The sequence below is a fragment of the Tympanuchus pallidicinctus genome, unplaced genomic scaffold (genome assembly GCF_026119805.1).
Source record: "Tympanuchus pallidicinctus isolate F22 unplaced genomic scaffold, pur_lepc_1.0 scaffold8, whole genome shotgun sequence".
Taxonomy (NCBI): domain Eukaryota; kingdom Metazoa; phylum Chordata; class Aves; order Galliformes; family Phasianidae; genus Tympanuchus; species Tympanuchus pallidicinctus.
In genome coordinates this window covers 12,738,726-12,764,970 of record NW_026294802.1, presented here as the reverse complement: position 1 = coordinate 12,764,970, position 26,245 = coordinate 12,738,726, and the positions used below count along the sequence as shown (strand labels likewise).

The following is a 26,245-nucleotide window of genomic DNA, read 5'->3' as shown; positions in this document are numbered from 1 at the left end:
CTGGCTGAAGAGTCAAGCTGGGCTTTTTCTCTAACTGCAGCCCCTTCTGAGTCAGAGGTAACGAATAGTTGACTGGTGTGGGCTAGCAGCTAGAACTCTTGGTTTGTTGTTTTTCATTAACCTAAGCAAGTGGAAGCATCTGAAACACACTTCTAGAATGCTCTTCCAGATCTGCCCTCCAGAGCATCAGTAGGCTATGTCTGGGAGTAAGTTTGATTCCATCACTCAAACTTCCTGTAGTGAGCTGTTGCTTTTTTTTTCCTTCCTGCTCCTATCCCTGCACAAATTCTGTACAGGAGTCGACATCTGTGTAGAGATGAAGCAAAAAGGATCCTGCAGCTCCTCTCATTTATCCTGTTCTACCCAGATGTTCCTTGTACAGACCAGTATTTCCTTTGGTTGTGGCTGAATTTTAATACCCTTTCTTGTGCTTTCTCTAGTTGATCGTATTGTTGGGCTGGATCAGGTAGCTGGCATGTCAGAAACAGCGTTGCCAGGAGCCTTTAAAACCAGGAAGGGTATGTTCCGAACAGTGGGACAGCTTTACAAAGAACAACTGGCTAAACTGATGGCCACCCTGAGAAACACCAACCCCAACTTCGTCCGTTGCATTATCCCCAACCACGAGAAAAAGGTAAAGGAGGTTGTAACTACTGCCCATGCAGTCATAGATGGACTTCCTTGGCAGGGCATGACTGGGTTGTTATATCTTCCCAGTTTTTGCAACAGATTTTGTAGTGGTCCTGTTTATTCAAGGTCTCTCTTTACAGTTATCTTAAATAAGGGTACTCTTTCCAGAATTCGGGAGACTGATCGTTGCCGTTATTTCTAAGGTGGCAAAAAAGCTTTCAATTTCTCATAACAAGAAAAAAAAGAGAACCAGCTGCTTTACAAAACAGGGGAGGAGGCAAGGTGTTCAGCCTCTTTTTGTACAAGCTTAATGATACTAAGCCAATGTTTTTTTTCCTTACCAGGCTGGAAAGCTCGACCCCCACTTGGTCCTTGATCAACTTCGCTGCAACGGAGTGCTGGAGGGAATCCGTATTTGTCGTCAAGGCTTCCCCAACAGAGTTGTATTCCAGGAATTCAGGCAAAGGTAAAGACTAGAAAATAATCTGAATTAGTCTTTACTGACAAAGATGGAAGTGTGAAAACTGAAGTATTTTGTTACAACTAAATCAATGCTGTTTTGAAAAGCAGCAGCACCATCTCTTGTTATTCCCCTACACAAAGCCTCCCAAAAGTACCTTTGTCTTTTTCTGTACTAAGCATGGAGCTATGGTAAGGAGTAAAGGACCCTATGCAAGTCTGCTACTTCATGTTCTTTTGTCTACAGGTGCAGGCTTTTTTTGTAAGAAAACCATAAGCTGTTGAAGTCTAAATGTAGTAGGAACTAGCATTTTTTGTTTTCATATATAACTCTGTAATTAATCCAATGCATTCTGCTCTTCAGATATGAGATCTTAACTCCAAATGCAATTCCCAAAGGATTTATGGATGGAAAACAAGCCTGTGTGCTGATGGTAAGACATTCCATAAACTCTTTGAATAGAATAAACATTATGGATGTGGTGAGGAAGCTGGGGTTGTGTATTCTGTAAGCATATTAATTATATCTTCTTCACGCAGATAGAAATTCAAAAGACAAACATGTTTGTCTGAGAGAAGGAGGGTGCAGAAAACTGTCTTGCCTTCGCTGTTGGAGGCTCTTGACTTACATGAGGTTCAATAATCATGGGCAAATCCTTCTGTTTCAACACGTCTGCACTTTTAGATGCCAACAGCATTCACTGAATCAAAATGTTAAGAAGCATTGTTATCTTTGGTTACATACTTGAAGTACAAGCTCCAACAAACATTTTGTAAATGCCTGCTGATGGCAAACACTTTCAATGAGAACTCTAATTTCTGCAGAAATGCCTGCTTCAGAGGGAAAGTTTTGGCTTGTTAGCTTGATGACTAGGGGACACTGAGCTGAATTTAAGGGATTGCTGTTTATTCTGTCTCAGAGGAATATAGCTTTTTCCTCTGGACTGGTGTAAGGTATCGGCCACAAATCCTTTAAAGGAAGGGAAAGTTGGTTGGGGTGCCTTTCAGACTAGTACTGGGGAAAATGAAATATGAAGAATCAACAGATGTATTCTTCTTAGGAAAGGAAGAGGACTTTTAGAAAGAAAAACATATTCCTTGCAGCATCCTTGTAGCTTTGGGTACTAGATGTGGTGTTATATTAAATAATGGCCTTCTAACATGTTTTCTGTCTTATATTGCTTCTGTTTCATACCATGCTTGGCTGAGCTCCAAATCTTCTGATTGAGACAGGGCTTTTGCAGGAGTTAGCAGTGTTGGCTGACCTGACCGGGTTATTGTGGGAGAAAAGGGGTATCTTATAGCTGTGAGAGTCATATAATCTGCATTGTGACATGAAGCAATCTTTGCAATGAATGTATTCTTCTCTTTCTCTCATTATAGATTAAAGCATTGGAGCTGGATTCTAACCTTTACCGAATTGGACAGAGTAAAGTGTTTTTCAGAGCTGGAGTCCTTGCTCATCTTGAAGAAGAGAGAGATCTGAAAATCACAGATGTCATTATTGGCTTCCAAGCATGCTGCAGAGGCTACCTGGCCAGAAAGTAAGGATCAGGTTTTATAAATTACATTATAAACATATGTGTTTCTATTCTTCAGGTGCAAGTTTCTCTTCCGAAAAAAAAGCTGATTACAAATTATTTTTTGTCAGAAGGACCATGACTTGTTCACTGTATACAACAGCTGATAATTGTTTTAGAGTTGTTCAATCTCTGTAATACTTGAGTGCTTGCACGTGCAAGAAAACATATATGCTGCTGTCCTACATACAGAGCAGTAAAGACTATTTCCTTCCATAGGAACACTACACAGCAATATAGGAGGCAACTTTTAGGTTTGGGGTTTTTGTTGTTTTCTTTTTTTGTGAAAGTGCTGCATGTTACGAATGTGATATTTCAAAGGTCTTAGCACAGGGATTTCTCTGAAACTGTTAGGTAGGACTGCAAATGGTACAGATCTAAAAACAAGAATAGTATCTGTCAGGTACAAAACACCTCTGTTTCGTATCTCCTCGTGGGAAGTGAGAATGAGGCTTCTAAGATTAGGAGGTGCTAGGGAAATACAGAGGAAATTGAGTAAAGGAAAAGATAACCAGTCTTACCTGAGCAGAAAAAGGCTTAAAAAAGCTGGTGGAATTTCACTGCAAATTTTGTTCTGCCTTTTTTTTTTTTTTTTTTTTTTTTTTTTTTTTTTTTTTTTGAGGAGGAAACCTTGTAAAAATATAATCTATAGTTCTCCAAGAGTGGCCTTGGTTAAGAGGTTCCTACTGTGGGTTCCTTTGTTGTCTGATCTCCATTTACTTTGTAGAGCTTTTGCCAAGCGCCAGCAGCAGCTGACAGCCATGAAGGTGCTCCAGAGGAACTGTGCTGCTTATTTGAAGCTGCGGAACTGGCAGTGGTGGAGGTTGTTCACCAAGGTAATATTTTTTCCCTTTATACAAGTTTTGGTGAGAGTTTGTCGTTGTGATTTAAGCTTCTCAGGTTGAACTACAGCAAAAAAACAAAACGACAACAAAAAAAACCACTTCCTTTCTAGCTGAGCTTGCTTATAACTGCACCCTGATTCATTTTGATAATGAATATTGTAACATATTTTATATCTGCAGTATTCCTGCATAAAAAAGAAGTGCAAGGCTATGTGCAAGTAATGTGGAAAAGCAGAAGTCATCATTTAATGTTTTATGCATAGAAGAGGATTGCTTGCTTTGGTAGCATGTCACTTCAAAGAGTCACTTACTACATGGCTAGGCAATTTAGCTAGACAAAAGTTGTTAACATGGAGAGAGGTTTATCATCTCTTTCTCCAGAACCATGAAAGCAAAATGAAAACACTGAAGTCTGATTCTACTGTTAAACTTGTACATATTTTATCTTTATAAAGACAGTGAGCACATGAAGAAACAATCTTTTTCCTGAACTCACGGGATTTTTTACTCTTCAACTGTGGAGACTTTGCAGCAAAGTCAGAGTTGAAAGTATTCTTCTTCTTCCTATGAAGATTTCTAAGGATTTTTGCTGGGGAAGCACAGAGATGAGTGGTGGTGGTGTTTTGTTTACATCGACTGCCCACAAACTGTAATTTGCCCCACTGGATGGCAAATCTATTTTACTGTTATTACTGCTTACCCCTTGAGAGTCTTGAATTTTTTACATATTACTCTCCTGAATTATTCCATCCTGAAGGAAACATTGGTTAGTCAGGCAAGCAGAGGGTTAGTGGCAAAATAGATTGTATCCAGTCCTCTCTAATTCTCCCATGGTTCATAACAAAGCAATTGGTCAGTCCTTCATATATGATACTTAGAAAAAACATTGTTTTATTGGATGCTCATCATGTACAAGAGCATTTTGTCATGTTCTTAATGTTTATTAAATACATCCCATTCCCTTGGTTTCCTTTTTAGGTGAAGCCCCTGTTGCAAGTAAGCAGACAGGAAGAAGAGATGATGGCCAAGGAAGAAGAACTAATAAAGGTTAAGGAGAAGCAGCTAGCTGCAGAAAATAGACTGAGTGAGATGGAGACATTCCAGGCCCAGGTGAGTTGTGTGTAAAACTCATTCTGTCCACTGCCCTAAGAGCTGCTCCTTTGCTTTAGTGGTCTGATGCATAAGCTGCAGGATTCCTGCTGGCTGAAATATGTGACTTTGCTCTACCTTGTTGGGCTTTGCTTGCTCTTCTCCCCAGCTCAGTTCCTAGTGAATAACTATTGCCTTGTTACAGCCATTGTGTGTAAAGTCTCTTTTGGCTGAGTATTATAGCAAGCTGGTTGAATTCAGCCTTAATGGAATTCTTTTTGTTTGGAACACAGAAGGTGGCAGCAGGTTTGTTTTTCTGCAGGGATGATACTTACTAGCATTACTTTTGTAGGGGAAAATTAAACAATCTCCTTATTTCAAATGGTTATAATCTCTAGAAATTTGTTAGGGCTAATGTGAATGGTTTGTGAAGGGAATCAAGCACTTAAAAACTGCATTTTGAAATTTAATCTTTAACTCATAGCAGGAGACAGCTGAAGTTGTTATAACTGGAACATTGGCATATATACCTTCAGTTAATATAAATTACTTAGTGCTTTGGTAAATTGGAGTATGTCTTACTATTGTTTCTGCTTTGTGTACTATGAAGCTAATGGCAGAGAAGATGCAGCTGCAAGAACAATTGCAAGCAGAAGCTGAACTCTGTGCTGAAGCTGAGGAGATAAGAGCCCGCCTGACAGCCAAGAAGCAAGAGCTGGAGGAAATATGTCATGACTTGGAAGCAAGGGTGGAGGAAGAAGAGGAACGGTGTCAACATCTGCAGGCTGAGAAGAAGAAAATGCAGCAGAACATTCAGGTAATGCATTAGGAATGCCATCTCTGGTATCAGTAAGCAGGATAATAGGAGTCAGAGTGGTTTGATTTGTCTTATATTTTGGAGGAAATCAGAGTGAGAATAACAATAAAAGAAAAGATTGAAAAATCTAAGCATGGAAATAATGGGGCAGGACAATTCTGATGCCTCGGGCATTGAAACAGTCATTTGGAATGTGTTATTCCATTCTTGAAGGTGAAGGTTATGGCTACTTGTCAAATAGCTGGACAAGTTTTTGCTTGAACCAGGTGTTTTGAGAACAGTAGTATTGTTTGCAAAATAGTATTGTTTTCTTCTGCTATAAATTTTATTTACTAAAGTGCAGTATGTTGTATCAAGTCAAGACAGAGAAGTCAATTCTGGGAAGTGCTAATATTACCTTGTAGTAAGGGTTAAAAAAAAAAAAAAGAAACATTAAAATTAGAACTTGGCTATTGTACTGGTTATATTGGGCAGTAAGCAGCACTGACAAGTTCCTTGCTTTTGTGTTTGTGTTGTGAAGGAACTAGAGGAGCAGCTTGAAGAAGAGGAAAGCGCAAGGCAGAAGTTGCAGCTGGAAAAAGTGACCACAGAGGCCAAATTGAAGAAACTAGAAGAAGATGTGATAGTTCTGGAAGATCAGAATCTCAAATTGGCCAAGGTAAGACTCCTGCAGTTTCCTCTGCAGTCTAAAGACTTTCCAGTGACTCCCTTGGAGCTACGAGCTCCCTTTCTATGGGAAGCTTACGAATTAATTCAGTCTGGTGATAAGCAGCTCTAACCTGAATTTATTTATGATATTAGGTGCCTGTCTGTATTTTTTTTTTACAGACCAGTGTTGTATATTTAAATACAGTTAGTCAAGTTAGCCTTGACTAACTAACAGTAGGTAAGCAAATCTTTTCTGGTACTTTGTTATGCCGGCCAGTATCAAGTTACTTCACAAACAGGCTTCCCTTTTGGCTTTGAAAGGGTTGTCAGATACAAATCTGTAGGCCACTGTTTATTGGAGTATTATCTGTAATCCTGAGTGGGTTTGTTTCCTTCCATGTTTCCTTGTTGCAGTAGTAGGCACCAATGACATGGACATCTTTAAGTACAGTCAACTCTGAAAATTTTCCTTTAATTTCAGCAGCTGCCTTGACAATAACTTCTCAATTCTGCAGGAAAAGAAACTGTTGGAAGACAGAATGTCTGAATTTACAACAAACCTAACAGAGGAAGAGGAGAAATCAAAGAGTTTAGCCAAACTCAAGAACAAGCATGAGGCCATGATTACAGACCTGGAAGGTGACATTTTTTTGTATATTTTAAAAAGCAGATCCTGCAGACAAATTGTTTGTTCAGTTTTGGGTGGTTTCTTGTTTAAAGCTGGGGAATTTCAATTTCATTTCTAAAGCTTGATTCTCAATCTGGTTTTTGAAGGGTTAAAAATTAGTCTATAGTGTGTATGCTATTGATTGGTTTGACAGAGCTGTTCAGTGGCTGGGTGAAGGTTATGTGCCTTGTCAGCTGAGCCCGTGATCTAAATAAAAGTTCTCTCCAAAGCAGCAGCCCAATGGAGAAGAGAAGCTGGTTTTCTTTCCTCTCCTACTGTGGAAGGGTCTCCACCTTTCTACTTCCAGCAGCATCAGTTTGTCAGGGTTAGTGTGGGTTTTGATGCTCTGTATGTGCAAGTTCTTCAGAGTTGAAGCTCGATGCACTTTATCATGGGGCTAACCAGGTCAACACAGCAGGAGATAGCCTATTTAGTTGCAGTAAAAGGAGAGCAGTCCCTGTGTTCAGCATCACTTAATGAGTGCCGTGTGGTGTGGGTGTTGGGAGAGACTAGCATTGTGCTTGTTGTTTATTGTTTTTTTACAATGAAGTGGGGAAGGAGGTTTAAATGGAAAATGAGGGAGAGGAAAATTGCACGTGTATCTTTTAAGTGCAAAATATGCGAGCCGTCTGCATTATCCTGACATAATAATGCACTCCAGCTAGTTTTTACAGTTGTATTACCAGGAAAGATATTATTGCCTGAATAGCTTTATCTTCTCTGCCTTGCACAACGTTCTTTGAATGACTTTGTGTCATTGTGCAACTTACTTTGTCCTTATCTCCATTAGAACGTCTTCGACGTGAAGAAAAGCAGAGGCAAGAATTGGAAAAGACTCGTCGAAAGCTTGAAGGAGACTCCAGTGATCTGCATGACCAGATTGCTGAGCTGCAGGCTCAGATTGCAGAACTCAAAATACAGCTGTCCAAGAAGGAAGAGGAGCTGCAGGCAGCCTTAGCTAGGTGAGAATCTGACCCACGGCACTGCCACGTTAGGAAGTATTTCTTCTAGTCGTGTGTCTCTTTGGAATCTATGTATTTCAGTCTGTGAACTGGTAGGATTCATATCCTTAGCATCAGAGTTCTTTGGCTGTTACTCTCTGCCACATTCTCTGTACAGACCTAGACTATCCCTGCAACAAGTTTTGCTGTAGGATTTCAGAGGATGTTAAAAAATAGTGGCAGGGCACTGTCTCTCTGTGGTAGTTGCTATGTTTGTCTGTTCAGTGAAGTGTCCAACTTCCATTGTAAAATGGTGCTTTTTCTTCTGCTTCTGTTCTGCTTCTGTTGTCAGTCTTTCTCTGTCTCCTTCTTTAAGGTAAGTAATTGTGCTCTCTGAAGTATTGAGAGTTAGAACTTAGAATTTTGTGGGTGATCTATGGATCAAAATTTGAAAGTAATCATGTAGAGATGATCTATACCAGCTTTTTTTCTGGATTATTCTTGTAGGACAGGTGGTTTTCATTTCTGTATGCTTTAAATCTGGCTCTGACCAGATCTCTATGTTAAACACAGGGTGGAAGAGGAGGCAGCTCAGAAGAACATAGCCCTGAAAAAGATCAGGGAACTCGAGTCCCAGATCACTGAGCTGCAGGAAGACCTGGAGTCAGAGAGAGCTTCAAGGAACAAAGCCGAAAAACAGAAACGAGACCTGGGAGAAGAGCTGGAAGCACTGAAAACAGAGCTAGAAGACACTTTAGATTCTACAGCTGCTCAGCAGGAGCTCAGGTAACTCCAACATGTAGCTGTATCGTATAGTCTGGTTTTGGTTTTGACTTCTTTGTTAAAATAAATGCAAGTCTTCATCAGAGCATGCTGGTTAGCAGTCTGATGGCTACAGAAGGAGGCAGTGTGCAAGCTGTAGTCAAGATTGCATTCCCTTATCTGATGTAAGAAAGTTAGTTTGTTCTGTAACCTTAGTGGTGGTGACAGCCCAAACATTCATGCTTTCTGATTTGATTCTTAGCTGAAAACAACGTTGTGAGCTTGTAGTTAAGAAGGGTTCAAAGATAAGTGTTAACTTTGAAAAGTGTATTTGTAGCATGTAGAGCTAAACAAACCTTGGTGTTTTTCTGCATTAGAGATGCTGTTTGTGGATATGCACATCTGTTTGATTCTCTCCTTGGCATCTAACTAAAGGCTGTAAATTTTGCAGGTCAAAGAGAGAACAAGAAGTAACGGTTTTGAAGAAGACCCTTGAGGATGAGGCGAAGACACATGAGGCTCAGATCCAAGAGATGAGGCAGAAACATTCACAAGCCATTGAAGAATTGGCAGAGCAGTTAGAACAAACCAAACGGGTATGTGGAACAGGGAATGCAAGACCAAAGCAGTCAGCCTCTCTTGAAGTGACTGTAGTGATAGCTGCTCTATGGCAGTGTTTTAATACATAACACTAGGTTTCTGATGCACATGCTCTTCGTTCCCTGGTAGATCACTTTGCACTATGAAGCATATTACAGTTGTTTTAAGTAGTTGCACTCAGTCATTTATTCCCATCAGGCATCTTATACTGAATAGCCAAAATATTGTGTAGTTCTTTTTCACTGCTAGCATTTGCTGAGCCTTTAATTTGGAAATCTGATGGTGCAAGACTATCTCCTTTATTGTTGTCTGCTCTGATTGTTTAATTGTCTCCTGCTTATCAGGCATTCACGTTGCTTTTTTTCTGAGTAAGCAGTCTAAGATTTAGCTGTTAAACATGCAACGTTAGTTTGTTGGAATAATTTGGAGGAAAAAAAAGCGAAATCACTCACTGGATGCATTCTGCTGTATCTTCTGTCTGAGGTATGTTGCTATTTTTTTCCTCCCCTCCAGGTGAAAGCAAACCTTGAAAAAGCAAAACAAGCTCTGGAAAGTGAAAGGGCTGAACTGTCCAATGAAGTAAAGGTACTTCTGCAAGGCAAAGGGGATGCAGAGCACAAGAGGAAAAAAGTAGATGCTCAGCTCCAGGAACTGCAGGTGAAATTTACAGAAGGTGAAAGGGTGAAGACAGAATTGGCTGAGAGGGTGAACAAGTTGCAGGTAAGTGGCATGGGTTTTCCTTATCTTCTGTTGTAGCCAAGGAATAGAGAGAAAAGAAGGTTATAGGGTGGTACCTTCCTATGGTTAAATTGAAAATCTCTCGTTCCTCCAGGGGATAAAGTTCCTACAAAAAAGCACAGGCATGGTTTGCTTCCCAAGACTCAGCAAACTCCTTATCTCATTATTGGTTCAGGCCATTAGGACTGATGTCATTAATGAGCAGCCTTGAGAAGATGCTTCCCTTCAGTGTGCAGCAGTTTGTACTGTACTGTTCTGTGACATTTCAGCTACTTGTGAGCCTGGACTGGCACAGTCTGCTGATTTGGAAGAATGTATCTTGATAGTTTGTAGTGTGGTTGATGGTGAAGAGGATTGACTAAAGGGAGATGTTGAAATTCAGGATTTTCTCCAACTCTCTTCAAGATAAACGAGAAAATCTTTGGTTCACACCAAGCATTGTCTTTTTTGGTGGGCTATCATTAGATGTTTAGCACTGCTGGCATATGTGTACTCTTCTGGAGTCTGAAAATGTAATTTGGAGTATCTTCATCCAGTCCTGAAGCAAATCATATGTGATGAAGACATAAAGGATGTTGCAATAGAGCCTCTTTTGGGTTCTTCTTATTTCATCTCTATTTCATCTGACACGTTTCTTCTCCCAAGAGATGATACACATGCCTTACTTCTGAGAAGTGCCTTGTTTTTCATTTTTGGGTCTTGCAGCTGTTCGTGGCTTTGTTCTTGCTGATGCACTTAATAAGTGATACTCTCATCTCTCCTTCAGGTTGAGCTGGACAATGTCACAGGCCTTTTGAACCAATCTGACAGCAAATCAATCAAATTAGCAAAGGACTTCTCTGCTCTGGAGTCACAGCTTCAGGATACTCAGGTAAGAGCTTTGGAAGCCAAGGCATCCGTATCATCTGTATATCTTACATCCACTGTCACAAATGATCTCAAATAAAGTGAGAAAACAATCTGGACTGCTGTTAAGAACTGACTACACAACACTTCAGAAGTGGCTCTGTCTGTGTTGCTGAGGGGCTGTGCTGCATGGTATTGAGAGCTTTTCTACAGAAACAAGCACTTTATCTTCCTTCTGCTTCTTCAGTGTATGCAACATGCTTAGAAGTCTTTCCATGCTTTCCATGTCTTAGAAGTCTTCCTCCATGACCTTTCTTCTTGGGAGTTCTTTGTTGCTAGTTCTGAGCTGCAATGCTAGATTCTTGTGTTTGATGTCTTTTTTAATTTCCCTGTGCATGATTTCTAGTAAATCCATAAAGTTAAAGAGAAAAAAATTATTTCCCATTGGATAATGGGGAAGAAATAGATTCAAATATCTGAGTATTTTTTCCAAGAAAATTCATGCATAATCTTACATTCTGGGATTGAACAAAATAAAATTGTTTACTATCACTAGAATGTGGATCTTTTGGCAAAGCTATGGAGTACCATGCAGAAGACTGGGAGGGAAAGGAAGAGTGCACCAAGCCTTAGATATTAAGTAACTTTGAATGGGCACTGGTGTTCTATCTTAGGACTCTTTTAAAATACAGTCCCAAAGGTAATGCACAATTCAAAAGTTACACACTAGTTTGAAGATTGGTTTCTACAAGTCATTCATCTTAAGTACTGGCAGCAGAAGTTAGTAGATGTTGTTGGTGCCCCAACTTGGTAAATGACTGCTGTCTTTGAATTCTGCTGAGAGTTAACTTGTTGTTAACCATGGTAAATCTCTTTATCCTGTTGTCCATTTCTGTGATACTTAAGTATGAGAAAGTTGTGTAGCAGAGTATGGCCATGTGGGAAAGCTTTTTAATGCTGTTTGTGCTACTCAGAGGACTCCAGTAAGGACTGTGGGTAGCTGTGTGCAGGAAGGCAGTACTTATGTGGCAAAGAAGTTTACTTTAATGATGAGAGTGTACAGAGAATAGGACCTTTGTCAGTATTTTGTTCCTATACAGACTCACTAGAAGATAGTTACTGAAATTCTATGTTCAATTGTTTGATCTGTGAAATGACTAGCATAATTAAACTAAACTTCAAAAGTATTCCTGCTGGAGAGAATGACTGAGGATGGTGAGCCTTTAAATCCTAGGAGATGTGCTGAGTTCCTCTTGGTACTTGTATTGTAGGAGCTGCTGCAGGAGGAGACTCGCCTAAAGCTGAGCTTCAGCACCAAACTGAAGCAAACAGAGGATGAAAAGAATTCTTTGAAAGAGCAACTGGAAGAAGAAGAGGAGGCAAAGAGAAACCTAGAGAAGCAGATCTCTGTTCTTCAGCAACAGGTACAGTCTACCTTCCGTAAACCAAACACTTGAAAAGAGAGAAAGTGCAAAGCGCAAGTCTGACTTGAAGGCAGTAAAATGCAAACGCAGTGCAGGCATCTAATGAGAGAACCTTTGATGGACAAGGGTGATCCTGCTTACTTGAGTGAGTCTCTGATAACGATCATACAAACTGTAGATTTCTACCCAGGAATTCCTTTGGAATCATTGATGCAGTGTTAGTGGTTGTAGATGATTCCTTCAGAGCTCAACAGACTTATTTCCTCAGCTCATCTGGTGTCAGTAAACCACATACTGTGTTGTGCTGTGTGTGGTGAGGTTCACGTGCAGTCTTTTCTGTCCTTCAGGCAGTAGAGGCCAGGAAGAAGATGGATGATGGTCTGGGCTGCCTTGAGATAGCAGAAGAAGCCAAGAAGAAGCTGCAAAAGGACTTGGAGAGCTTAACTCAGCGTTATGAGGAAAAGATAGCTGCATATGATAAGCTGGAAAAAACAAAGACCCGCCTGCAGCAAGAGCTGGATGACATCGCTGTGGACCTCGATCATCAGCGCCAGACAGTTTCCAACCTAGAGAAGAAGCAAAAGAAGTTTGATCAGGTATGACTTCAGTCTCAATCCATTCAGTGTAGGTGCATCTGACTTGGCAGGTTTGCCTCCAAGAGTATCTAAACAGTGCTGTTTGGAGAATGTATGTTTTTTTCTGAACTGAGGTATAGCATATAAAGTGGAGAGAGAAGCTGTCATAGAGGGAAACTTGTTTTGTTTCATACACAAGAAGTTTAGAGATGTGCCTTTTCCCAAAGGGCTTACATTTATATTGACAACAACTTCAAGTTGTAAATGTTGGCTGCAGTTTATGAGGAGCTGTTGGAACTGATATGTTAGATGCCTAGGGAATCAGGTTTATTCACCGTGGGGTCAGCACATTATTGAAGATGGGATGGTATGCATTTTCTGAAGACAGTTTTTCTTGATTCTTTCTGTCCATGGCAGAATGCTACTTAGAAGGCAGTAACAGAAAAGGTGCATGTTTACCTTGTTAAAAATGGTTTAGTGATTTCTCAAAATTCTGTGCTCCTGTAGCTCTTGGCAGAGGAGAAGAACATCTCTGCCAAATACGCAGAAGAGAGGGACCGTGCTGAAGCTGAAGCCCGTGAGAAGGAGACAAAGGCCCTTTCCCTGGCCAGAGCCCTTGAAGAAGCCATAGAACAGAAGGCTGAGCTGGAACGAGTCAATAAGCAGTTCCGCACAGAGATGGAAGACCTGATGAGTTCAAAGGACGATGTTGGGAAAAGCGTAAGTATGGAGCTAAGGTATCTGCACAGGAAATGTCACAAAGACAATATTGTTAGTTTAATGCTGCAAAATACTGATGCTAGTGTGAACATGAAGAATTGTAGTAGAGAGAACTGAACGCTTTTGAGGATTCGTGAATGTTAACATTTGTATTACATTAGTGAGCAGGAAAGTTGAGTAGGAAGAGCCTGGAAATGACTCAGATGACGTGATGGTAAACTGAGACTTGTATTGTGATGGAGAAGGTGTGATGTGAGATGATTTAGAGGCTCTGGCAAAGTGAAGGTCGACCTCTCACAATAGCTAGTGATAGGAGTAGAAGGAATGGACTCAAGTTGCACTGAGGGAGGTTCAGGTTGGTTACCAGGAAAAATTTATTCTCAGAAAGAGTGGTTAGGCACTGCAATGGGCTGCCCAGTGAGGTGGCGGAGTCACTGTCCCTGCAGGTGTTCAGGAAACATTTAGATGTGGTACTAAGGGACCTGGCTTAGTGGAGAGATATTGGCGGTAGGTGGATAGTTGGACTTGATGGTCTTGGAAGTCTCTTCCAACCTTAGTAATCATAATCCACGTGGCAGCTTGCAGCTATGTGAGCAGCTGGCTCGCAGGAATATCCCTGCATTAATATAAGGAACAAATACAGAGTCCTTGAGTCTTGTCTTGAGTAGCTGCTCTCGGGCTTTTTTGTTCTTAGGATAGGTGAAACTGGGTTTCCTCTTTGAGAAAACCCTGTGTGTGGTACTGTGCTGTAGGTCCATGAGCTGGAGAAGGCTAAGCGAGCCCTGGAGCAGCAGGTGGAGGAGATGAAGACACAGCTGGAAGAGCTGGAGGATGAACTGCAGGCCACAGAGGATGCCAAACTGCGGCTAGAAGTGAACCAACAGGCCATGAAAGCACAGTTTGACCGAGACCTCCTGGGACGTGATGAACAGAATGAAGAGAAGAGGAAACAGCTGATTAGACAAGTAAGAATTGCTTTGTAAATCCTGAAAGCGTTCTGCAAAAGCATTTATGCCCAAAGATGGTTGACAGTGCCAATCCACACATCACTGTTAATGGTAACTGTCCAGTCAGTGCTGCAAAGGCTTTCCCTTGTATGCACGATTTTTCAAAGAGCCTTTGCCTATCTGAAGATCCCGTGTTGCTTTACTAGTAAGGAATGTCAGCCCTCATCCCTCTGTCAGGAGGGATTAGAACAAGTCACGTGCTACACTTGAGTGCAGTTTGTAAGGTGGATGTGAAAAGCAGCTTTGGGGAAATCAAGGAGCTGAAACACTGATGCCTAAATTTCTGTGTACAGGTGCGGGAGATGGAGGTGGAATTGGAAGATGAACGAAAACAACGTTCCATTGCTGTGGCTGCCAGGAAGAAACTAGAGCTGGACCTGAAAGATCTGGAAAGCCATATAGACACTGCTAACAAGAATCGTGATGAAGCCATCAAGCAGCTCCGCAAACTGCAGGTGAGGAACTGCAGTTGTTGTAGTTGTCGATGTAAAGCGTATTTACCCAGGGAAATGAGATACAAGATTTCACCTCCTGAGAACCAAGCTTCAGTGACACAAGAGCAGCAACTTGGTAGCAATTTAACAGAAAAGATTTATTGGCATTTCAAATATCCTTCTAACCCCCTTCTGCCTGTTTAATTCCCTGAGAGACAAGCTGCCGGGAAAGTCTGCTCGAGTGCTTGCCTCATATCAGTGTTTCTATAAAGGATTATGGAGTTGCAGGGCTACAGAGACTTAAAAGAATATGTAGGCCTTCTCCTGCCTGAAACAGTTCTGTCATACTGTTCTAATTCCTACAGGCATGTGTCTGATCTGTTCGTAGGAAAAACGCCAAATCCTCCCTTAGGCCATCCTTTCCACTGCTTCACTAGAAAGCTTCCTGTACTCTTCCCTCCCCATATCTAAGAATTGTTTTCCCCTGCAATTTAAGCAACTCTGCTTCCATTACTACTTCTTCTTGTTTCTCGTGAAATGAAGCTAGATGATTCCTTCCTTTTACAGCAGCCTTTCAGGTAGTGAAGACTAATGAAGTCCCCACTTCCACTTTCCCTCCCTGTATTTCCTGTAAGATAAACGTATTTGTTCATGCAGATGCTCTGAAATCCATCCATTTTTGTTCTCCTTTTTCAGGCACAAATGAAGGATTACATGCGGGAACTGGAGGACACGCGTACCTCCAGAGAAGAGATTTTGGCTCAGGCCAAAGAAAACGAGAAGAAGTTGAAGAGCATGGAGGCAGAGATGATCCAATTGCAGGAGGTAATGGCATATGCATGCAAATCAAGGGTTTGTTTGTTTTCTTGACCAGGAACCAAACATGATGGTTTAAGCTTGAACGGTTGTTCTTTTCCTTTCTTTTGTTTTTTTTCCCACTCTGCTCAAATATAAGGTCTCTTTCTAATTGCAGAATTCGGTCCTTGCTTGACAGCTGCAATAGAAGTGATGCAAAACAAAGGAAGTTGTGAAGTGGGAGGGAAACAAGCCAGGTCTTATAATTCAGTCTGGATCTAGCTAGAGGCTGTACCACCCATTACTAGTAACTTCTTTTTCCTATGCTGCATTAGTTAGTTGGTCACTTCCCTTTGCCGTCTCGTTTTCATTCCAGGAACTTGCAGCTGCTGAGCGTGCCAAGCGCCAGGCCCAGCAAGAAAGGGATGAGCTGGCTGATGAGATTGCCAACAGCAGTGGTAAAGGGTGAGTAATGTTCCCTGCTCAAGAGTGGAGGAGCTGGTTGGAGAAAATACTTTGCAGGCTGTTGTTAGACTGCAGTGTGTACTGCATCCTCTGTGCTTTCAGAAGACGGAGCTTATTTTATGAAATGAGAAGAGGCAGGTTTTCCCCCGAGGCATGAATGCTGCCAACATCACGTGAATGTCTGTGTGTCCTACAGAGCGCTGGCCATGGAGGAAAAGAGACGCCTGGAAGCTCGGATAGCGCAGCTGGAGGAGGAGCTGGAGGAGGAGCAGGGCAACACTGAGATAATCAATGACCGGCTCAAGAAGGCAAATCTTCAGGTACTTACATGGGCTGGATGTGTGAGCAGATGCTCTCTAACCTGTGTAAATTGTCAGACTGTGCTCTGAAAAATGTCAGCTGCTGCTCTGTGGATGTTACGGGCCCTGGAAAGTCTGTAGACATGAGCAAGGTGAAACACCTGAATGCCACAACAGAGAAAACGTGGTGGGCAGTTGGCGCTCATGTTAACTCACTGGTTCTGATCCTGGAGTATTAAATGATTTTGGTAGCTGGAACCATCTCCAAAGTCTATCAGGAATTTCCGGTCCTTTTTTCTTTTTTTAAATTGAGGATCTATGAGAATTATGTTCTGCAGTGTGCTTTTCTATCTTGGCCTGCTGAACAGTGCCACAGTGTGTTTGGAAAGCGACTTTTCCGCCAGTTCTGTGCTTCTTCAAATGGACTATCCATATGGAATTTGTTAGGCTGCTATAGAAACAGTGATCCTAATCTGTCTGTTCTCTGCTGTGCTTTATCTTTCCGACTTTAGGAGTCAGGCATGCTGTTCTGTTAGCTCTCTAAAGCCAAGAACCTAGGCTGATGGTTTTCCAAGGGGTGGCTCTACTCCAAAGAACATAGCTCTCTACTTGACTATCAGCCAGAGCCCTGGGTTGGAAGTGGATCGAGTTTTTGCCCTTTCATCTTTGAAAGTCAGTAGTTTTAGGCTGCTTCTTTGTAGCTGAAGCAGACAGACAGCAAGTAAGCGATACATCAGTAAAGCACATATATTGAATTCGCTTGCCTTCAGGATGGATGCAGTTCACTAGGTCTGGTAATTATTAAGTTGTTAAGTGCCAGACTGCTCCTTCACCCAAGAGAGGCACGTGATTGGCAAACGTAGTACTAAGAGGAGGTTGATAAGCCTGTTTTTCAAGTAATTACTTTAAAAAGTTGGAATAAGCTAAGGAATTTTGAGAAGTAGTTTGTATCTCTGTCTACAGACAGCTCCTCCTGTAGCAGAGCTATCCCAGGTGTTCAGCTCACCCTGAGGGTCCTTTTTCTTTGCACATCAGCACGTGTCTGAGAAACAAATCAGCCCTTCAGGCTGGGACACCCGATATGCTCAGCGCTGCTTCTCTCCACAGATTGATCAGATGAACGCCGACCTGAACGCTGAGCGCAGCAATGCCCAGAAGAATGAGAATGCTCGCCAGCAGATGGAGCGCCAGAACAAGGAGCTTAAGCTTAAACTGCAGGAGATGGAGAGTGCAGTGAAGTCCAAGTACAAGGCTAGCATCACGGCCTTGGAAGCCAAGATAGTGCAGCTGGAAGAGCAATTGGACATGGAGACCAAGTATGTCCTGGCCAGAACTCTGGTTGTTTTACAAGCACCCAAGAATTTTAAGCCCTTCTGAGCCAATACTAACTTGTCAGTATGAGGGGCTCACCGTAGAGGTACTGGGTAGTTCTTCCTTGCCCTCATTGTAGAGACTTTTAACTTCAGCCAATCTTAACCAGTCCTAAAGCAGCAGCTGTGATTGCGCTGTTGCTGCTCCTCTATAGCTTCAGGAAAAAGTATCAGTGGTGGCACCAATACCTTTTGGTACCTTTTAATCATCTCTAGGAAACATCGCTTCCCATCCTTTATTTTTTTTTTTGGTAATCAAAAATTAGTGTGACTTCTGCCGTCCTCTTTGTTTCCAACTTACCCGTGTCAGGTCTTCTGGTTGGGGACAGCGGGGGATAAATTCATGTCTGAGCTGTTGGCTGTATTTCTGTGCAGGGAGCGCCAGGCCGCCAGCAAGCAAGTGCGCCGTGCCGAGAAGAAGCTGAAAGATATATTGCTGCAGGTGGATGATGAGAGGCGTAATGCTGAGCAATTCAAAGATCAGGTGTGTGTGGTTACCTACAGCACTGTAGAGTCTGCTGGTGGGAGGGTTTCCCTTCTATGGTCAAGGCATCCTCTGTATTTAAGAGAAATTTAAGAAAAGCTTGGAGCTGTCAAGTCCTAGGCAGCTTCTTCCAGGAAGGGGAGACTTGGGAAACTGTTCTTTTTGCCACTGTGCTGTAAGTGAGGGAACACTGATCTCTATCCCTGCCCGTTCTCAGGCGGACAAGGCGAACATGCGCTTGAAGCAGCTGAAACGGCAGCTTGAGGAAGCAGAAGAGGAGGCCCAGAGAGCCAACGCGTCCCGCAGGAAGCTCCAGCGTGAACTGGACGATGCCACTGAAACAGCTGATGCAATGAATAGAGAGGTCAGCTCCCTCAAGAGCAAACTCAGGTAAGGCAGAGCATTGGGTGCAGTACCTTGGCAGCCAGCGCAGCATCGCCTTGCTGCAGCTGCCCACGGCAAACAGTCTGTTTTCTCTCCTTTTTCCCAAGCCTGCTGTGCCTGGTGAGCGCAGTAAATCTTGTGTTACTGACACACTGTGTGTCTTTCCCTAGGCGTGGGGACCTGCCCTTTGTCGTCACACGTCGGCTTGTGAGGAAGGGTACAGGAGAGTGCTCCGATGAGGAAGTGGACGGCAAGGCAGAAGCTGGTGATGCCAAAGCTACTGAATAAAGTCCTCTCATTGTGCCCAGGTTACACATGATGGAATGACCCATCCACCCTCCCCTTTTCCATTGGACTTTCTGCAAACCCTCTCCTCTTAAATTGGCTGGGGATCTGCAGAGCAAGTCCAGCTCTGTGTATCTGGAGCCATCGGGCATCTGTGTTCCTCGTTTCCTCCTCTTTCCAGTTTCCTAATCCTCTTTGTATTTAATGCCAAAGAGTTGGGGCTCTAAAATCTGAATGGCAGTTTGGCATCTACAAAGTCGTGTAAGACTGTCTGTGCCACATCTGCTGAAGAATCCTTACACAATTTGGAGGGAGTGGGGTTAGGGAAAGATTATTTTTGCTGTAAATCTCCTTTTTGTCTTCAGATGCTAGCTGCAGGGAAGCTCCTTCCTGTATTCTTTCCCCTCCCTCTTTGTTTGCTTTCGGCAATCATGTTCAGTGACCTCAGACTTCTGCCTCTTTTAATCTGCCCACCCACACGGTTTGGGAGCAGTTTCAGGAAAAACGGTGTGCTTTGGCCATGGCAACTCACCCTTTCTTCTTTCACACGATTCCAGGGAGGGGTGAAGAGGGAAACCCCTCTTGGGACCACATGGAGGACTTGCCAAAGTTGTCTTTTTTAATTTCCTTCCCCTTTCTCTTTTTTCTTTTCTTTTTTTTTTTTTTTTTCTTTTTCCCTTTCCTCCCATCCTTTCTCCTCATTTTTACTGTCCGGACAGATCTCTGAAGTGCAATGATGTCCTGTTAGTGTCTCTGCCTCTGAGCGGTTTCATCTAAGGTAGTGTGGACCAGTAGTTAAAGACAGGCTGGGGAAGCAGAACAATATCCTCGTCCTTGTCTGAGAATCTCTAGGGACCAAATATATTTAATGGTAATAGAATCTAGGGGAATTTAATAGGGTAGTGGGCAGAGGGTGGGGATGAGGGGAGGGAAATCCCTCTTTTATTGACATGTCCAAGCCTCTTGCACCTGCTCTATAACCAGGGGTTGGGATTAGTTATTGTGCACCATTGACTAAGAGTATATTAAAAACCCTTTAATCTGCACAGATATATGTAAGGCCTTTGTATCTCTCGTAATAAGTAATTAAGATAAAAAAATAAAGGTCTTTATCACTGCCTTTCTATTGGGACCATGGTTATATAGAGATAGTCTTTACTTTTCTACACCGTACACTGGTTGCTGGATTTACCTGTATTCTTAACCATATTGTATATGCTGCATTTAGACCTACTTAAGAGCAGAGTAAAAATAATTGAGTATGAAGCGCCACGCTGTATGCCTGAAGCGCTCTAAATGCAGGAGCCTTGTGTCCCAATTGCTGTCACAAGAAAATTTTAATTTTTTTTTTTATATATATATATAATAAAAGTGCCTTAGCATGTGCCTCAGCTGTGTGTCACCACTACAGTCAGTAATGGATTACTGGTGCTCCACTGATGTTACCAATAAAGATTATCCATGTGCTGCAATCTGTGTGCCTGCGTTGCCGTTCCCTCCTTCCCCAGGTGCAGCGAGGACCTCGTGCACCGCTCCCACAGCACGCCTGGTGTCATCACGGCGTCGGCCTGGGCCCGGCAGCAGAGCTGCACAGTTCCCTGATGCTGAAATCGGACGTCGGTGTATCGCTGTGGCAGCCGGCAGCGGCCAACGGCACGGATGTTGGAGGAAGACAACACACCTCTGCTGTGTGTGAGTGAGTGAGTGAGCGAGCGTGTGCTTCAGGAGTGTGAGCTGTACGAAGGGTGGCGCTCTGCACCTGGGCTGAGCCGGTTCTGCTCCTGGGCTGAATGCGGTGTTTTGCAGCTACAAACCAATTCTCAGCTTTTATTTCCCATCTCTATAGTAACTGGGAAGTGAAGTTAGCGGAGGAGGTGATGGATGTCTCAACGTCTGTTTTATCAATGGATTGGCAAAACCTGCCCTTCGCTCAGCTTCTAGCTCATCCCCAAAAAATCCTACCTTTGTAACGTTTTGGAGAGAATTGAATAAGGAGCTTGTGACTGTGTTTGTATTCTGATCAATGGCTTGTGACTATATTCACGTTCTGATCAATGGCCACTTCAGCTGCCCCAGGCCCTCCTGTTCTTAGGGTGGTACAGATTAAATCTGCTGGAGCAGCCTCTGGAGCCCTGACCACTGCCTTGGCAGCATCACACCTGTGGCTGGGCTGGGGCCTGATCTTACAGCTCATCCATGGGCCTGGTAATGGTCTCCAACTGGCAGAGGTTTAAACCTTGGTGAGAAAGAGCCTTGAGCAGCAGTGAGCCGAAGCGCTGAGGCTGCTGGAAAATGAGAACGTAGCCTACAGTAAAATGGCAAGAATCAAAGTGCTGCCTCCAGGGGGTGGCATTTGTCTAAGCAACGCTGAGAGCAGAAAAAGTACTGTCTCTAAAGCCTGAGTTGGGTAGAGGGGGAAAACACGGGGCATGCAGAAATGAAGCTTTGAAGATCGATCGTGCGTGACGGGTGCTGTGCTGGGGCCCTACCTGTTGGTGCTACCTCAGGGCTGACTGCAGAGTGTGTTGGAAGGACCCGAATGAGAATGGAGTACATGGATGTAGTTCTAGAAGATGGAGTGACTGGCAGTGACGTTTCAAGCATTCCCATCCCTGCACCAGGCTTGTGCTGGCTCAAAGGTTCATGGGTCTGCTGTAAACCGGATCATTAAATATAATAACCCTGACTAAAAATAGTCCTCCTGGTGATGCAGGCTACAGCATGCACTTGTTGTAGCAGCAGATTGGAGCAGGCAGGATGATCAGCTGCAGGGATGTGGAGTCAAATAACCAAACCTGCAGCATCCCTTCCTGGGCTGAGGGCGGATGTCCTCCCGCACAGCTGCTTTCAGCTGAGCCCCGAGCCACAGCCCCTGACCTGCCATGCTTGCGATGAGGATTTTGTCTTCCTGCATTTCTCCTCTATCTCAGATGCCTGCTCTGGCACTTGAGAGCCCAGCTGTGCTGCCTCCTTGAAAAGCTTTGGATGCAAAACTTGCTGTTGGACCTTATAGCAGTATTCCCAGCTTCAGAATAGAGAGTTGATGCTGGTTGATGGCTGCTTGCTGTCCGCCTGCACTGTTTTTTTTCCTTCCCCCTGATGCCAACAATGGGCACAAAAGCAGAAGGAAAAGGAGAAAAAAGCCTCCAGTCCTGAACTTGTGACTGCCCGGACCTTGCTGCCATTCTGAGCTGGTGTGGCTGGGCAAAGCAAGCAACTGAGCACCAAAGGGGAAAGAGAGCTGTGAAGGAGATTCTTCTTAGCCTAGAGAAGCTGTGGTGCCCCATCCCTGGAGGTTCAAGGCCAGGTTGGATGGAGCCCTCGGCAGCCTGAGCTGGGGGGTGGCAGCCCTGCCTGTGGCAGGGGATTGGGGCTGGGTGGGCTTTGAGGTCCCTTCCAGCCCACACCATTCTGGGGTTCAATGATCCTGTGATACACAGCTCAAGCAATGAGGGCCTGGCACAGCAGAGGGGAGATGCTGGCATCTCCATCATAGGCACAGGGCACTTCACGTCTGCAACATCCGAATGCACAGAGAAGGCCAGGTAATGAGCAGCGAGGTGGAAGCAGGGATGTCTTTGCCTGGATTACTGTTCTGTTGGAGGCTGCTGCCTGCTCTGCTCATTGCCTGGGATGCTGCCACCTGCACCTGCCCACAGCAGGCTCTGGCCCAGCGCTATTGCTATCACTCGGCCCCAGGGAAGAACAAGAGAGGGAAAATGGAGAAGTGATGATGATGGAGCAGCTGGCTTCATGCTTCTGTTTTTCTCATCATTTAGCTCTGTGCTGTTAATTAATCTGAAATTATACTGCAGGGGGCTTCATCCGGCACGGCCTTAATTGACTTTTGATGGAAACCTCACTCAAGAGGGTGTTCTGACAGGGTGCATCACTCAGGATAAGTGGATCGCTCTCCTAAACCCCGTTCTTAGGGAGAGAGACACAACTCCCATATCTGACTGTAAGGCTGGGGCTGAAGTGGAGCTCTGCAGACAGTTGATGGGGTGGTGGTGCCCAGTGGGGAGGTGTGCCTGGAAGCAGCCAGGTGCCAAACAACACAGGCACAGGGCAGCTGGGCCTGAAGCAGGCTGAGCCCTGCTTTTCACAGAATCATGAAAGTTGGAAAAAAAACCTCTAAGATCACCTGGTTCAACTGCCAGCCCATCCCCACCATGCCCACTGACCATGTCCTCAGTGCCACAGCCACACGGCTCTGGAACACCTCCCTGGGCAGGCTGTGCCACTGCAGCACCACTCCTTCTGAGAAGAAATTTTCTCTGATATCCAACCTGAACTTCCCCTGAATTCACTTTTGGGTGAAGTGACGGCTTGATGCGGGGAAAAGAAACAGCTCTCGGAGCTGTGATTGAAGAAATGTGCTTCCTGCTCTTTGCTCCTGCTGTATCCAGGGAAACATCCTGTGTGCTGCCTTACAAAGCAGCATCACACAGTGCAGAGCCCACCTTCTACTTCTTTCCCTACAGTTCCTGGCACGGAGTGCTCCTGTTGCTGCAGTAGGGAAGGCAGCCTTCCTACAGCATGCTCCAAGGCACTGAGGCCACCTCTTCCCTCCAGAGCCCATTTTCCCATCTCTGCCCCGCTCGACAAGCAGGACAGGGCCCTGGCCAAGCCACTGGGCCCTGTGAGATGCTGCAGCCTCCTGAGGCCAGCTGATGGGCGCGTGTCAGAAGCTACTTTCAGTTCCCACTCAGCACTTCCCCATGCAGCGCAGGGGGCTGAGAGGGCTGCATTCCTGATGCCAGACCAGACCCAACCTGCCTGCAGCAGAGGAGTTAGGACTGGATCATCTTTGAGGTCCATTCCAAACCAAGACATTCTACAATTCTAAATCTGAACATTTGTAAGAGAGAGGTTGCACCTCCTTCCATCCTTCTATGTGCCTCATACTGTGAAGGAGAGCCCTGCAGAAGGTTACTCCAGCCCACGTGGCAGGCTGAAAAGCTTCCCAAAGCACCTGGGCTTCTGCTCCAGCACACTGCTGGCTCGTGTTCAGCATGGCATCCACCAGCACCATGGGACCTTTCTGCCAAGTTGTTTTGCAGTCGGGTGGCCCCTTACGCGTATGTGTGTACAGCTGCGTGGATGTGAGTTGGCACTGCGTGGGTACTATCCAGGGTAAAGTCCATTGTGCAGGTATTGTGGTTAACCTAAGCAAACAGTGCAAGCTGAGTGCTGCGGTCAGATGCAAAGGAAAGGCAGGCGTGCAGCTGGGACACCCAATGAGCTGCTGCCTGGAGAAGGGGAACCGGGGAGAAAAGGCACCCTATGCCTCTAAAAACCAGTGTCAGAGAGTTTGGGTGACAGCCCTATGGTGCTGTGCAATGACGTGGCTACTGCTGGCACTGCAGCTGCCTTTATTTAGGTGCCCTACCTGCTGAAGGATGCACACAGATTGCTTCCAGCTTCCCCCTTGCACAGTCAGGGGCTCCACCGCAGTTTGGCAGCAGCCTCGTGTGTCTCCCTCTGCACTGCACCCAGGGTGATAAGGTTTTACTTTGGCTTCAGCCTGCAGCCCCGCTCTCCTCCCCGGCAGCAGCTCAGCAGGCAGGGCTGGGAGAAGGGGCTGGAGAACATGCCTAAATATGGCCGCGTTCCTGCGGGCTGCGGGGCCCCAGCAGCGCTGCGAGGCTCCCAAGGTCTGTGCAGCACCAGGAGGAGCTGCAGGCCCGGCCCCCTCCCGATGCGTTTGGATTTTTTTGCTGTTTCTCGTGCAGAAATCTGCAATCTATTGCCTGGGCCAGCAGGCTTGGCACCCTTTGGCCGCCCAGAAAATTGCATTAGGCGTTTGTGTTTCCTGTAGTGGATTATGGGTTGTCTGAGATTTCTGTAATTCAGGGAGAGAGAGCTTGACTTCTTTTTCAGTAGGGGCTCCAAATTGCATTTGAAATAATTGCGTTGTGCTGCAGGCAAGGGAGCGCTGGAGCGGGCTGATGTGCTCCCAGCAGCAGCTTCTTCCACCCACTGCTGTGTGCACCCAGAGCCCACGCGGCCCTGCAGCTCTTGCCCAGCCCAGCAGCCCCTCCGTGACCTCAGGGACTGCAGTGATATTTCCTGGGCTGAAGGTTAAGCAAGAGCCTCGATGCAGCGCTGAGTCACAAGGGGAGAATTTGTCTGTGCTCTGACCATCGGTTATCTCATCCCAGCTGGCTCTGCACTTGTGCACACATCAGGCTTTTAGGCAAACTCCTAGGATTTGTGTGGATGTGACATCTATGGGGGATTTCCCTATGAAGTGGGGCTCCTCACCAGTGGGTGGTGGGCACAATGGGCTTCACAAGGCAGCGTTCACAGCCCCAAATGTTTGGAGGACGCTCTCAGGCAGAGGATTTGAATTTTGGGTGTTCCTATGTGGAGGAATATCATCAGTTGGACCCGATGATCGTTACAGGACCTTCCAGTTTAGTACTCTCTAATTCTGTGGCGTGAGCAGCTCACCCCATGGTCCCTGGTGTAGGAAAGCCAGGCCGAGCAGCCAGCAGGTGGAGGCACCCGTAAGGCACAGCAGGAGCTGCGATGCTCAGCATGCCTGCCCGGACACGTGGAAATATGGGCTGAAAGCTGAGACCAAGGAAAATCTGAGGAATGGAACTGGAAAAAGTCTGCGAGCGCGAAGTACACAAAGGGCTAAAACTTGAGCAGCAGAAGAGGAGGGGCCTGCAGAATGTTTGGAATAGCGAAAAGCTGGAGCAATGCTGGCAGCACGCTGTGGCACGGCTCCCGAGGCGCAGTTCGTGCTGTTGCAATTCAGCTCCGACAGCTGGGAAGCATCAGGGTGCAGCACACAGCCTGCACTCATCCCGCCAGGCAATGGAGCGAGAGGTGGTGCAGGGGCAGCTGGGGGAACACCCGTGAGCTGTGCAGGGCTCCGCTCCTCTGCCGGCTCAGCCTTGTTACGGCCCATCCTGGAATTTCATGTACAGCGACGCACGCTGAGGTGCTTCTCAGTAAACCAATTAGTAAGGGAGATTCAGCCTCGTCTCCAGAGATCAGCCATGTAGTAAATTGAGTTGTAGCTCAGAGCCCTCTGAGCCGTGGTGCTCGGTTGGAAACAAAAACAAGAACGACAGGATAAAAACCATTCTGCTCTTGTGATGGGTGTTTTGCTTTGCCCTTTGCTTTGTCTGCCCACTCCGCTGCAGACAAATGCTGTCTCCGGCTGGGCATTTGCACTCCTTCAGCAGCATATTTGGAAACAAGCAGCTGCAAGCAGTGATTAGCACTGCCTGCCCATGCACCCAGCACCCAGCACCCAGCTCACAGTGCAGGGGCTGCTCACCGCTACTTGCTGGGAGAGGGGAAGAGCTGCAGCTCCAGGGTGTTAGATCGCATGGCTCAGAGTCCCTCCTGCCTGACCTTGGAT

General features: G+C 45.0%; 1 protein-coding gene across 2 annotated transcripts in view; it reads left to right on the top strand.

Annotated features, from left to right (window-relative positions):
* Positions 1-20,336, top strand: part of MYH9 (myosin heavy chain 9) — a 68,860-nt gene extending 48,524 nt beyond the window's left edge. For both annotated transcript variants that reach the window (XM_052668233.1, XM_052668234.1), the window contains exons 16-41: positions 441-634; positions 975-1,096; positions 1,454-1,523; positions 2,473-2,633; positions 3,397-3,505; positions 4,493-4,624; positions 5,214-5,420; positions 5,941-6,078; positions 6,584-6,707; positions 7,526-7,697; positions 8,250-8,462; positions 8,890-9,034; positions 9,552-9,758; positions 10,543-10,647; positions 11,894-12,046; positions 12,394-12,642; positions 13,129-13,341; positions 14,094-14,306; positions 14,642-14,803; positions 15,479-15,607; positions 15,954-16,042; positions 16,239-16,362; positions 17,449-17,657; positions 18,087-18,195; positions 18,413-18,585; positions 18,750-20,336. In XM_052668233.1, the coding sequence (XP_052524193.1) occupies positions 441-634; positions 975-1,096; positions 1,454-1,523; positions 2,473-2,633; positions 3,397-3,505; positions 4,493-4,624; positions 5,214-5,420; positions 5,941-6,078; positions 6,584-6,707; positions 7,526-7,697; positions 8,250-8,462; positions 8,890-9,034; positions 9,552-9,758; positions 10,543-10,647; positions 11,894-12,046; positions 12,394-12,642; positions 13,129-13,341; positions 14,094-14,306; positions 14,642-14,803; positions 15,479-15,607; positions 15,954-16,042; positions 16,239-16,362; positions 17,449-17,657; positions 18,087-18,195; positions 18,413-18,585; positions 18,750-18,867 (4,040 nt within the window). In that variant the 3' untranslated portion in view covers positions 18,868-20,336. The remainder of the gene's footprint in view (positions 1-440; positions 635-974; positions 1,097-1,453; positions 1,524-2,472; positions 2,634-3,396; positions 3,506-4,492; positions 4,625-5,213; positions 5,421-5,940; positions 6,079-6,583; positions 6,708-7,525; positions 7,698-8,249; positions 8,463-8,889; positions 9,035-9,551; positions 9,759-10,542; positions 10,648-11,893; positions 12,047-12,393; positions 12,643-13,128; positions 13,342-14,093; positions 14,307-14,641; positions 14,804-15,478; positions 15,608-15,953; positions 16,043-16,238; positions 16,363-17,448; positions 17,658-18,086; positions 18,196-18,412; positions 18,586-18,749) is intronic.
* The last annotated feature ends 5,909 nt before the right edge of the window (positions 20,337-26,245 follow it).